Genomic DNA, 12,504 nt, shown 5'->3' with positions numbered 1-12,504 from the left:
AAAAAAAAGAAAGAAAACAAAATAAAAAAACCCTCCAGGACATAGACTTTTGTATATAATTTATTAAAAAAAAAAAATAGGACAGGAGTTCCCATTGTGGCTCAGCAGTTTATGACTTTGTCTCCGTAAGAATACAGATTCGGGAGTTCCCGTCGTGGCGCAGTGGTTAACGAATCCGACTAGGAACCATGAGGTTGCGGGTTCGATCCCTGCCCTTGCTCAGTGGGTTAACGATCCGGCGTTGCCGTGAGCTGTGGTGTAGGTTGCAGATGCGGCTCGGATCCCGCGTTGCTGTGGCTCTGGCATAGGCCAGTGGCTGCAGCTCCGATTCGACCCCTAGCCTGGGAACCTCCATATGCCGTGGGAGCAGCCCAAGAAATAGCAAAAAGACAAAAAAAAAAGAATACAGGTTCGATCCCTGGCCTTGCTCAGTGGGTTAAGGATCCAGTGTTGCCACAAGATGAGGCATGGGTCACAGACGCTATTCCAATCCAGTGTTGCTGAGGCTGTGGTGTAGGCCTACACCTGCAGCTCTGATTCTACACCTAATTTGGCAACTTCCATATGCCGTGGATGTGATTGTAAAAAGAAAAGCAGAACAGAGTTTATATAGCATCAGTTTGCCTTGACAAAACTATCCTTAATATTCTAATCAAGCAAGTAGTAGGTCATTATTTGTTAGAGGCCTTTTCTGAAGTATGGCTATCTTTGGAGAAACTTAAAAAACTGTAGAATAGACCTCCCTAGATATTAGAGCACTGTAACTGCTTTGAAGTTACACTCATGTCATAGAATAACAGTAAAAGCTATTCAACAAAATTACCATACACTTTAGGGGGTTAAGACTTTTCTAAATTGTCCAACCCCAGCTTAAAAAAAAAAAAAAAACAAACCAATTATCTAGGGATCCTGTATATGAACTGGTTTTTAGCTGATTGGTCCATCGTCTCCCTTATTGCCATCTGTTTCCTCCATTCATTCATACCAGGATCCCTTATATTGACCTCGTTGCTCATTATCTGAAGCCCTTATATTAGCATCAACTTCAAAGTGGATGTGAGGCTTTCCGTAGATAATACGAACTTGAATAGATTAAATATTTAATAAAATATTTTCTTTTCTGGATGAGTATTGTTGACTGTTCAATGTATGCATGAAGTATTCTACATGAAATTTTCTGAAAGTATCACTGTGACTCCTGTTAGTATTATTTCCTGACCCCAAATTTTTACACTATTTTATGCCTACCTTGTTGGGTAGGACATTTGACAGGAGAGAAGTTTCCAATTTGCAAATGATCCTTTTTCTCTAAAATGGGCTGGAAAATTAGAAAATTGTGACTACATGAGCTTTCTAAAGTATGGATACAATAGGCTGTAGTTAACCTCAGTGTTTTTTGCAGAGTGAGAGGGTACAACTATGAGTAAGATGCTTCCTCTCTGGCCACAACAGAAGTTTCTATCCTTGACACCTTATGGGATTGATTGTTTTTTCTTTTTTCTTTTTAGGGCCACACATGTGGTATATGGCATATGTAGGCTGCTGGTGCTGGCCTACACCTGTCACAGCAATACCAGATCAGAGCCGCACCTGCGATACATACCACAGCTCAGGGCAAAGCCAGATCCTTAACCCACTGAGGCCAGGAATCAAATCTGCATTCTCATGGATACTTGTCAGGTTCTTAATCCATTGAACCACAATTGGGAACTCCCTGTCTTGGTATCATTTTAAAGACATAATTTGACATAAAATCCATTGCATATCATTTGATTAAATTTAGATTAACTGTGCTTTGGATAACCAAAATTATTGAAGACTATGTAGGATTAATCTTATTTGCTCTTCATAACCATCCTTAAAAGTAGCCAACTTTAGGAGTGCCTGTGTGGCTCAGCAGGTTAAGAACCTATCTAGTATCCATGAGGATGGCGAGTTCAATTCCTGGCCTTGCTCAGTGCGTTAAGGATCCAGCATTGCCACAAGCTGCAACATAGGTCACAGATGCAGCTCTGATCTGTCATGGCTGTGGCATAGACTGGCAGTTGCAGCTCCAATTTGACCCTTAGCCTGGGAACTTCTAAATGTCACAGGAGCTGCCACGAAAAGAAAAAATAAAGTAGGTAACCTTCTCTAGACTTAAAACCTACATTTTTCAAATGTAAATTGTACTTGCATTAAACACAAAAGCAGGTAAGCTAGAAGCACCCTCATCTGGCACACCATTTACACTCAGAAGATTAGTCATTTGTGGAATATAGCCAAATAGGCAGTTAATTTTAAATACAAAAAAATTTTTTTTAGTATTCTTACTTTTCCCTCAAGTGTACAGCACTCATAGACCTAAAATCTACTTATAACAACCATTAATTTATAGTAAACACTCAAGAATTACTGAGTTTTAAACATCATAAGTGCTCTATGTCTCCCTCCTGACTCTGAATTATCACTTCTCATTGAACTACTAGAATAGAGCTCTAGTTAAATAGAACAAAAGGATTCTACTGATTAAGCACCAAAAATATTTGTATGATACAAGGTATATGCTCTGAACTGAATATTTAAAACTTAAAAAACATTTGCTATGGTCAAATTATAAAGCTGCTGGTGGTAAACAAAAAAAACCTTTAATCAACAAATCTTTAGAGTACCTACTAAATGCCAATTAAGGTTCCACATCATGGCTGTAACCATGCTATGATCTAAAAAGATGTTTTCTTAAAGACACGAAGGAATTCAAAGACTAATGTTACAACACTCAGACTTTTGTAATCCAGGAAAAACAAGAGTAATAAATGAAATCAGAAAAGCCTGGGTGTATTTAAGGAATGAATTAGATTGTCAAAAACCTCAATGTCAAGGGCCTATTCTAAATTAGAAGTGATTAAGGAGACATTAACCACGAAATGAAATGTGTGACCTTGACTAGAACCTCAGAATATATATGCACAAGTATTTAGAAGTAAAGTACCTAATTCCACTGCATGAACACTCTCCCAACCACACCTACAAGATATCAATAGGATTCAAAATACAAATATTGCTTTAAGCATTTGTCTTAGAAGAATGTAAGATTATTGGAGGGGGCTGTTGGGGACACATGCGAAAATAATTTCAATTCTCCTGAACTGGGAACATTTTTATGTTTCAATTATCATGTAAAGAACATATGTATTAATGTACTAATGTACTGTAAGGTACCTATAGAACATTCATTCTTTAATGAATGTTCACGTCTTCATGTCAAGGATGCTGCAGCATCATTAAATCATTAAAAAAAAAAAAACCTTGTATATTATTAAAACTACTCACCTTCTCCAATTTTCTCTATCTTGGTATAGTCTTCCATAGTTACTCAGTGGATGTGGTAGATCCTAAAATGAGAGGAAAAATGGACTTGATTACATGCCACAAACTCAAAGGGCAATTTTAAGTTATTAATGAGATACTAAAGGGAAGTATTTCCACAGTGCCTAGTGCAGTATTAATTTTCCATAAATCTTATATTAAAACAATATTTACATGGGAAAGAACTAAAAACTCTCCCACCTTAGCTCATGAAAACACTGGAAATAATTGTATATCCTATACTAGTGTAACATTTAGTGCCTTCCAAACCCTCAAATTTAGACAGATGTTCTCTTCATGTAACACTTTTAAAGGGCACCAGGAGTTCCCCCAGTGGCACAGCAGAATGAATCCAACTAGGAACCATGAGGTTGCGGGTTCGATCCCGGGCTTCTCTCAGTGGGTTAAGGATCTGGCTTTGCTGAGAGCTGTAGGTCGCAGAAGCGGATGGCATCTGGCGTTGCTGTGGCGCAGGTCGGCAGCTGCAGCTCTGATTGGACCCCTTGCCTGGGAACTTCCTGGCTGCGGGTGTGGCCCTCAAAAGACAAAAAAAAAAAAAAAAAAAAAAGGAGCACCAACAATATGTGTCAGAGTTGTACCCAAATACTTTAACAAAGAATGTTATTTGACTGAATTTGTATAGATTTATGATATTTTTATGAAGATAATTTTTAAACAATTTTTAAAGGCATGAGCAGGGAGTTAAAATGTGACACTGCTCGCTCATTATGGGTTTTTTGGGGGGTTTTTTAATGCAAGAAATAGATTTATTAAGATAGGATGCTTGTGAAAGATACAAGCAGGCAGACAACGCGGCTCTTTTTTTTTTTTCATTAGTGTTTAAAATAGCAAAAGTGTTTCAGCTCGCTCAAGTGACAGTTTTAATCATTCTCCTGTTCTCAGCAGTCACACAGGATAAAAATTTGGAGGGTAAGGCAGGAAATATCACTAAGCACTCTAAAAGAAAAGGTACAATTCCACAGGGGGGAAAAAAAATCTATACCCCACACAACAGACAAGAACAATAAAGGCTTAAAAAAAAAAAAAGCTGAAATGATAATCAGATACAAGACTTCCTGTTAAGTCTTGGCTGGTTAGTTTGCCTGTCAACCATTTACTTCAGAAGCTCAAAATCTAATTTTATAATACAATCACTGATAAGCTTATATACAAAGGTCACTCTGAGTAATTTGACCCGTAGATTCTATTTCTCACATTCATCTTCAAAATCATTCCAGAAATAAGCAGAAATAGATCTTTCTAAATGAATTAAAATTGCACTACACTTGCCATCCTAGAAAGGTTTAATTTTACAAATGGCAGTGGACGATGAAGATAATTATCTTTTCCTCAATATCCAGATTTAATATGCCTAAAGCACAATAAAATTGTTAAGCTCAGGTTAAACAAATAACTAAAAACTAACTCCATCTCAACGCTGGGTTCAATTACTCTCCCTCCATTCTCCGGTTGTAACTATTTGAAATAAAGATAGCAGCTTCGGAATTTGAGTATAGCCGGCCTTGAAATACCAAGACTTCATCTACAGAGACCTCCAGGTCTTTAGAGGAAGCAAGACGTACAAGTTATTAGGTAAAAATTGACTATAGGATTTAAAAACACACGTTTCTAGCTGTAGGCTTTTCTTAGATATCTACTCTTTACCAACTCCATGGTATATAACAACCACCAAGCATAAAAACAAATTAAAACAAATCCAAGTTCTCTCGGGCTGTATGCCTTGGCTAAGTCTTCCTTAAAGCTCTAGGTGGGCTAGGGTCACAGGCACAGACGCAAGCCTGAGAAGACCCACAAGTTAGTTCATCCAATCGGTTTCCAGGGGCGTCCTGGGATCAGGAAGAGGTTCGGGTACCTGGCCCAGGTGCGGCCTTGCTTTCCACGCCCAGAGGCGAGGGCAAGGCGCACCAGGGACGGGGGGAACTGCAGGACCGAAGGCCGAGCCTGGCACTCGGCAAGCACTTGGCAACGTCGAATGCGCGGATTCGGCTTCAACCATGACCTCAAAGCCTCCTCAGCCGCCCGCGACCCCAGGCTAAATTCCGAGGCCAGAGCAACCCCAGCCCGGCCGGAGTAATCCTGCCAGGGCTGGGCTCCCCCAAGCCTCGCTCTCATGACGGACCTCGGCGTCACTCACACGCCCAGGCCCCAGATAAAGGTCCCGGCTGGCCACACGCAGACCCTTGCTGCCCAGGGCCCAGCCTCCTAATTCTCACCCGGTTCCTTAACACTCCCCCTCCGAGGCCCGCGAACCTCCCCTGCCAACTGAACGCCCCATAAGCATGACCCTGACCCCAGCGACTCTACCCAGCTTATTATCCTGCGACGAAAGCGGCGGCAGGGCTACCACGTCAGCGTCGCTCTCCTTAAGCTCCCAGAGCCAGCTTTGAAAAGCTAAGTGCGAGCAGTTTCAAACTCACCGCGCTAAAGGGTCCTGGATCCACCAATCAGGTAGCCCGTAGACTTTCAAAGGATCCAATCAGAGCCCAGCTGCTCTTGGGCTGGACCTCCTGGGTGGCTAGAGCGCGAAAGAAGGAGGAAACGGCGGCTGGAGAAAAAGCAGGAGGGCGGGCGCCAACTGAGTGTGAGCGCAAGCGCTGTCTTCCATTCCAAGAAAGCGTCGTCCTACTGTTTCAAGTCATCAGAAATCTACTGTTCGCCAGGGGTTGGCTTTTTTCCCCTCACAATACTGGCACATTTAAAATTTATTGTACTCAAATACCTCATCAGAAAAGTGATAACACACTTAATCTAGATCCCATTACTTTCACTTAAAATTCTTAAAGCTAGCTCACATTTGTGTTTTTCTAAATTAATAACTCTCAGGCTGGGCCAAAGGACATTTCAGTTACCTCAAGGAAATAATAGAAAACTCAAAGATGTCCTGATCAATGTAAAGAAAAACTTTATATCACACACACACACACATATACACATTGGACTTTACTATTTTTACATTACACACATGTTGACTATGTTATGTTTTTAACCTCACTTTTTAAATTTAAATTATTTTGTCTATTTAAAATGTTATTTAAAAACTAAAAACAGGGAGTTTCCGTTGTGGCACAGGGGTAATAAATCCGACTAGTACCCAGGAAGATCCCTGGCCTCACTCAGTGCATGGAGAATCCAGCGTCGCCCTGGCTGTGGTGTTGGATCCACGTTTAAAACATTTTTAAAATATTCTTACATGAGAATTATAAATTTATATTATAAATTATAAATAAAAAAAGAGTTCACATTTCTATGAGGGAAGAAAGAGATCTAAATCATACTTTAAATAATCCAGTGTCCCAAAACTCTTTCATTGCCTTCCACCATATCCTAAAGAGGGAGTTCTGCACCTGAACACCATTCTTAAGTCCTTAGGGAGATAAAAGAGCAAAATAGAATAAGGGATAAGAGTCTTTGCACTGACCCTAATGGAATGTAGGACAAAAAAATCATTACCATGACCTCTACAGTTATATGTTAGATGACTCAAGTTAGGCTAAGGAAAGGAGCTAGTATACCACAGGCATTTATGTTTTTAATACCTTATTATGCAAGGAGCAGCATCTGTCATCCGGCCCTATATATGGCACAAACCCTCAGCCTTGGAAACTTTGTGCTCCTGGGTATCAGAGGCAGAGCATTTGGGATTCATGGTGGAGATAGGGGGTTGGGAAATCTTGGCCTGAACCTAATAACCTTTAAAACCTATTTCTAAAATTTCAAATTCACATTTTAAATGAAAACTGCCCCTGGAGAAAAGCTCTAGAGAAGAAGACTGCTTTCTGGTAGTTTAGTGTACTAATTTTACCGAATAAATATATATATCTTTCTCTTGGGAGGCCTAAGCAAGAGATTCAATTTGCCTCATCTAAAAACAGCTAGTAAATCATTACAAACATTTTACATTCAGCATAAAAAAGACCACAAGCTTCCACAACTCTGACGCTAGATTTGTATTTAAATTTAACTTGGCTATCTTTCCTTTTGTGTGTGCATGGCTGGTGTTTTGGAGGTTTTGTTTGTTTTTTATTATCTTTCTTTCTAAAGTTTCAGGGGTCATTGTAAATTCAGGCCATCACCTTAGCAAGTACAGTTTATTATCCAGGGTCAGCTTCTCTTCAGTGTCTCTCTCTCTCTCTCTCTCTCTCTCTCCTCTCTCTCTCTCTCTCACACACACACACACACACACACACACACACACCAGATACATTTTCTGCTCTAAGTGTTGGGGGGTGGGAGAATTACTTAAAATTACTTAAAATAAAAAATTACTTAAAATAAAAAATTACTTAAAATTCGCTTCTGGCACTGATGTTATAACTTATGCTATAAGGTGATATGAAAACATAAAGGAGGAAATAACTAATTCAAACAGAGGATGTGACATTTGAAGGGACACTGGAGAAGCCTGTGACATCTGAAGGAACACTGGAGAAAGAATTGTGGGATGGGCCTTCCAAGCAGAGGAAATAGCCTGAGTAAAGCACTGAAGTTTGCTCATGTAATTCAAGGTGCTTCCATCAGAGGGTGTAGGGCTCTTTAGGTATTAAGCAGGGAAAGGAATTTGGAGTCAGAAGCTTTTTTTTTTTTTTTTTTCTTTTGAAGGCCGTACTTGCAGCATATGGAAGTTCCCAGGCTAGGGGTCTAATAGGAGCTGCAGCTGCTGGCCTAGGCCACAGCAGTGACAAAGCTGGATTCCTAACCTGCTGAGCCACCAGAAAACTCCAGTTTTGTTTTTGTTTTGCTTTTGTCTATTTAGGGCCGAATCCAGGGCACATGGAGGTTCCCAGGCTAGGGGTCCAATCGGAGCTACGGCTGCTGGTCACAGCCACAGCCACACCCACAGCAACTCAGGGTCCAGGTCTCATCTGCAACCTACACCACAGCTCATGGCAACTCGGGATCTTTAACCCACTGAACAAGGCCAGGGATTGAACCCATGTCTTCATGGATACTAGTCAGGTTCATTAACCACTGAGCCATAACGGGAACTCCCTTTTTTTTTTTTTTTTTTTTCTTTTTAGGGTCCCATCTGCAGCATATGGAAGTTCCCAGGCTAGGGGTTGAATCGGAAGTGTAGCTGCTGACCTATGCCACAGCCAGAGCAACTATGGATCTGAGGTGTGTCTGCAACCTATACCACACCTCGCAGCAATGCTGGATCCTTAAACCACTGAGCAAGGCCAGGGATCGAACCTGTGTCCTCATGGATGCTAGTCAGATTCGTTTCAGCTGAGCCACAATAGGAACTCCATTTGTTGCATTTTTGATGGTAGGCATTCTGACAGGTGTGAGGTGGTTTTGATTTGCATTTCCCTGATGATTAATGATGTTGAGCATCTTTTCATGTGCCTGTTGGAAAGAAGTCTATTCAGATCCTCTGCCCATTTTTCAATGTCATTTTCTGTTTTTTGTGATTTTTAAATCTAGTTTCTTTCACATATGAGCTGTTTGTACAACTACTCTAAGTTTATGTCTCACAACACAAGAATTATAGGAGATTCTAATTTGCATAATGCTAAATATCACAGATCCCTAAAATTGTCTGCTGCATTTATAATTGTTCATGCTGTGTTCATGAGTGTGTTCCTGATACAAGCTCAGTTTGGATGAGGTAGTAATAGGAAGCAGTATGGAAAGTGCTCTCTTTCACCGACTTCCACCATATCCTTAAAAGAGATTTCTGCACTTGAACATCATTCTTTTTTTATATATATATATATTTTTTTTTTGGTCTTTTTTAGGGCTGTACCCCCGGCACATGACACTTCCCAGGACAGAGGTCAAATTGGAGCTACAGCTGCCGGCCTAGACCGCAGCCACAGCAACACGGGTTCTGAGCTGTGTCTGTGACTTACACCATAGCTCACCACAATGCCGTATTGTTAACCCAGTAAGCAAGGCCAGGGATTGGACCTGCATCCTTGTAGATACTAGTCGGGTTTGTATCTCTTGCCCTGTATCTTCATTCCCAGATGCCAGGAGAGTGACCAGAATGGGTGGAAGGCATTGTCCTGGAAGTTTTTCCTGGATTAGGACTGCTGGCGGTAACTTGGAAGTGCTGTGGATAAAGAATCCTAAATTCAATGTATCCTCAATTCAACATCTCCTGACCTGAATCTCAACAGTGTTCGTGGTCCTGGCAACATCACTGGACAGGGGGGGAAGTGTGACTGACTGGGAGTTGAAGTGGAAAGAAACAGAAGCTTTAACAAACTGTTTAAAATATCTTATTTTATACTTTTTTTTTTTTTTTTTTTTTTGGTCTTTTTAAGGCCGCACCTGCTACACATGGAAGTTCATAGCTAGGGGTCAAATTGGAGTTGCAGCTGCCAGCCTACACCACAGCCATAGCAACACCAGATCTGAGCCACATCTGCAACCTGCACCAAACTTTGCAGCAACGCTGGTTTCTTAACCCCCTGAGCAAGGCCAGGGATTGAACCTGAATCCTCATGGGAAGATACTATGTTGGGCTGTTACCCCACTGAGCCCTAACAGGAAATCTCCTTATTTTATACATTTCACAAAGACATGACCATGTGACCAGGACCCTCTCTCAGAGCCCTGGAAGGGGCCCATGAAAAGGCAGGACCCTGACACCTAAGGTTCATTAGATTCAAGATGAATCTAACCCTGAAACTGGCAGACAATTTTATACATATTTGGAGCTACGGGAAATGATCACGGCTGTCATTTTAGCTGAATATCTGAGATATTTTTGATACTTTTTATGAATTCCTAGCGTTCCTTAAATTTTATCACAATACTGCCTACGTCTACAATATGCCCTCTGCCAGAAGTAAAAATTTATAGTAAGAAGTAAGTCTTTAAATCTTTAGCTTTGCAAAGTCACCTCAATAAGTCAAGGCAATGGAGGAGTTCCCATCGTGGCACAGTGGAAAATAATCTGATTAGGAACCGAGGTTGCGGGTGTGATTCCTGGTCTCGATCAGTGGGTTAAGGATCAGGCATTGCCATAAGCTGTGGTGTAGGTCTCAGACACAGCTCGGATCTGATGTTGCTGTGGCTGTGGCACTGCCCAGCGGCTGTAGCTCTGTTTGACCCAGAGCCTCGGAACCTCCATATGCAGCGGGTGCGGCCCTAAAAAGCAAAAAATAAAAAATTTTTTTAAAAATCAGGGCAATAGATCATGACTAGGTCTTTCATCAGTTAAGAAATTCATTTAAAAATTCATATTTTAGAAGTTCCCACTGTGGCTCAGTGGTTTAAGGATCTGAATCGTTTCTGTGAGGATGCTGGTGCGATCCCTGGCCTCACTCAGTGGGTTAAGGATCTGGCATTGCCACAAGCTGCAGCATAGGTCAAAGATGTTACTCTGATCTGTGTTGCCATGGTTGCGGCCATAGGCCTCAGCTGCAGCTCTGATTCAACCCCTAGCCAGGAACTTCCATATGCCACAGGTGTGGCCATAAAAAGAAAAAAATGCTTATTTTAAGAGTGTTTTAAAAAATGAAATTCTTGGAGTTCTGTGCTGTATCAGATTAAGGATCCAGCTTTGTCTCTGCCATTGCTTTGGTTGCTGGTATGACCAAGGGTTCATCCCCTAGCCCAGGAATTTCCACATGCTGCCAGTGCAGTCAAAAAAATAAATAAATAAATAAGCTCTATTATGACTCAATAAACTGTCATCTGGAATTATACAGGCCTGGGATTGTACATTATGAAATCCTCTGCTTCATGTTAAATGTGTATTAAATTTGAGAAATTTCAAAAAAGCAATGTTACAATAACATCCTCTTACTGCTAAAATGACATGAAACATAATTGACTCTGCCCTTAGAATGAAGCACAAGTAAGTTCCTGTCATGGCTCAGTGGTAACGAGCCCAACTAGTATCCAGGAGGATGCAGGTTCGATCAGTGGTCTTGCTCAGTGGGTTAAGGATCCAGCGTTGCTGTGGCTGGCAGCTGCAGCTCCGATTAGACACCTAGCCTGGGAGCTTCCATATGCTGCAGGTGTGGCTCTAGAAAAAAAAGAAAAGAAAAGAAAATGAGACACAAGAAGCTCCTGCTATGGCACAAAGCCATGGGCAGAGTCACTGGAACACTGAGACACAGGTTGATCCCCAGCCAAGCCCAGTGGGTTAAAATCCAGCGTTGCCACAGCTTCATTGTAGGTCACGATTGCAACTCAGATCTGATCCCTGGCCTGAAAACTCCATATGCCTTGGAGTTTTGGGTGGCCAAAAAAGAAAAGAAAGAAAAGAATTGGGGTCAGGGCCTTGGTTGTGTGGCAGCGGGGCTGAGTTGGGTCAATATCCCCAAGTAGCCTCTGTCACTTTCTCCTGCAGTCACTGTGTTCCTCAACTAGCCTAAGAATGGCACAGGCCATCAAGCCTTCACTCGTTATCCTCAAACTTTCTCCTGAAGGAAGAGTATTTCAAGTGGAATATGCCATTGACTCTATCAAGATTGTTTCTATAGCCATTGGAATCCAGGCAAGAGAATTACTCTTCCCTAGCCACTCCTGGAGCCCAGCAGCACTAAGGATATTGTAGAGATTAGTGCTCATGTAGTTGTGCCCTAAGTAGGCTAATTGCTGATGTTAAGACTTTAATCGATAAGAGTTCTCTTTGGCCTAGCAGTTGAAGGATCAGGCACTGTCACTGTTATAGCATGGATTTGATCCCTGATCTGGAACTTCTGCATGCAGCAGGTGCAGCCAAAAAAAAAAAAAAAAAGGCTTTAACTGATAAAGTCTGAGTGACACAGCACCATTAGTTCACCTACAATGAGACAATGACATTGGAGAGTGGGACTCAGGCTATGTTAAATCTGGCTCTAGAGTTTGGAGAAGATGCTTATTCAGATGCCATGTTTTGTCCCTTCAGAGTAGCACTGTTATTTGGAGGAGATGATGAAAAAGGACCCCAGCTGCTTCATGTGGACCTATCTGGAACCTCTGTACAGCATGATGCTCCAGCAATTGGCCCTGCTTCAGCAGGTGCCCAGAGCTTCTGGCAAGGACTTTACCAAAAGTCTACGACACTGAAAGAAGCCATCACTCATCATCCTCAAACAAGTAATGGAGGAGCTGAATGCAACTAACAGTGCAGCCTGGCCAGAATTCCAACATGTCACAAAGGAGGAACTTGACATGGTTATCAAGGACATTTAA

General features: G+C 41.5%; 1 protein-coding gene and 1 pseudogene across 3 annotated transcripts in view; one reads left to right on the top strand and one right to left on the bottom strand.

The window, feature by feature from the left end:
* CDK1 (cyclin dependent kinase 1) overlaps window positions 1–5,810 on the bottom strand; it is a 21,346-nt gene extending 15,536 nt beyond the window's left edge. Inside the window, exons 1-2 of one of the 3 annotated variants that reach the window (XM_005671016.3) lie at window positions 5,787–5,810; window positions 3,313–3,374 (exon numbers count right to left, since the gene is read on the bottom strand). In XM_005671016.3, coding sequence (XP_005671073.1) covers window positions 3,313–3,349 — 37 coding nt within the window. In that variant the 5' untranslated portion in view covers window positions 3,350–3,374; window positions 5,787–5,810. 3 annotated transcript variants of the gene reach the window in all.
* On the top strand, window positions 5,480–12,504 carry LOC100152879 (annotated as a pseudogene).

The sequence above is a fragment of the Sus scrofa genome, chromosome 14, assembly GCF_000003025.6.
Source record: "Sus scrofa isolate TJ Tabasco breed Duroc chromosome 14, Sscrofa11.1, whole genome shotgun sequence".
In the NCBI taxonomy this organism is placed as follows: domain Eukaryota; kingdom Metazoa; phylum Chordata; class Mammalia; order Artiodactyla; family Suidae; genus Sus; species Sus scrofa.
The sequence above is the reverse complement of the archived record's forward strand: the minus strand, read 5'-3'. Positions and strand labels throughout refer to the sequence as shown.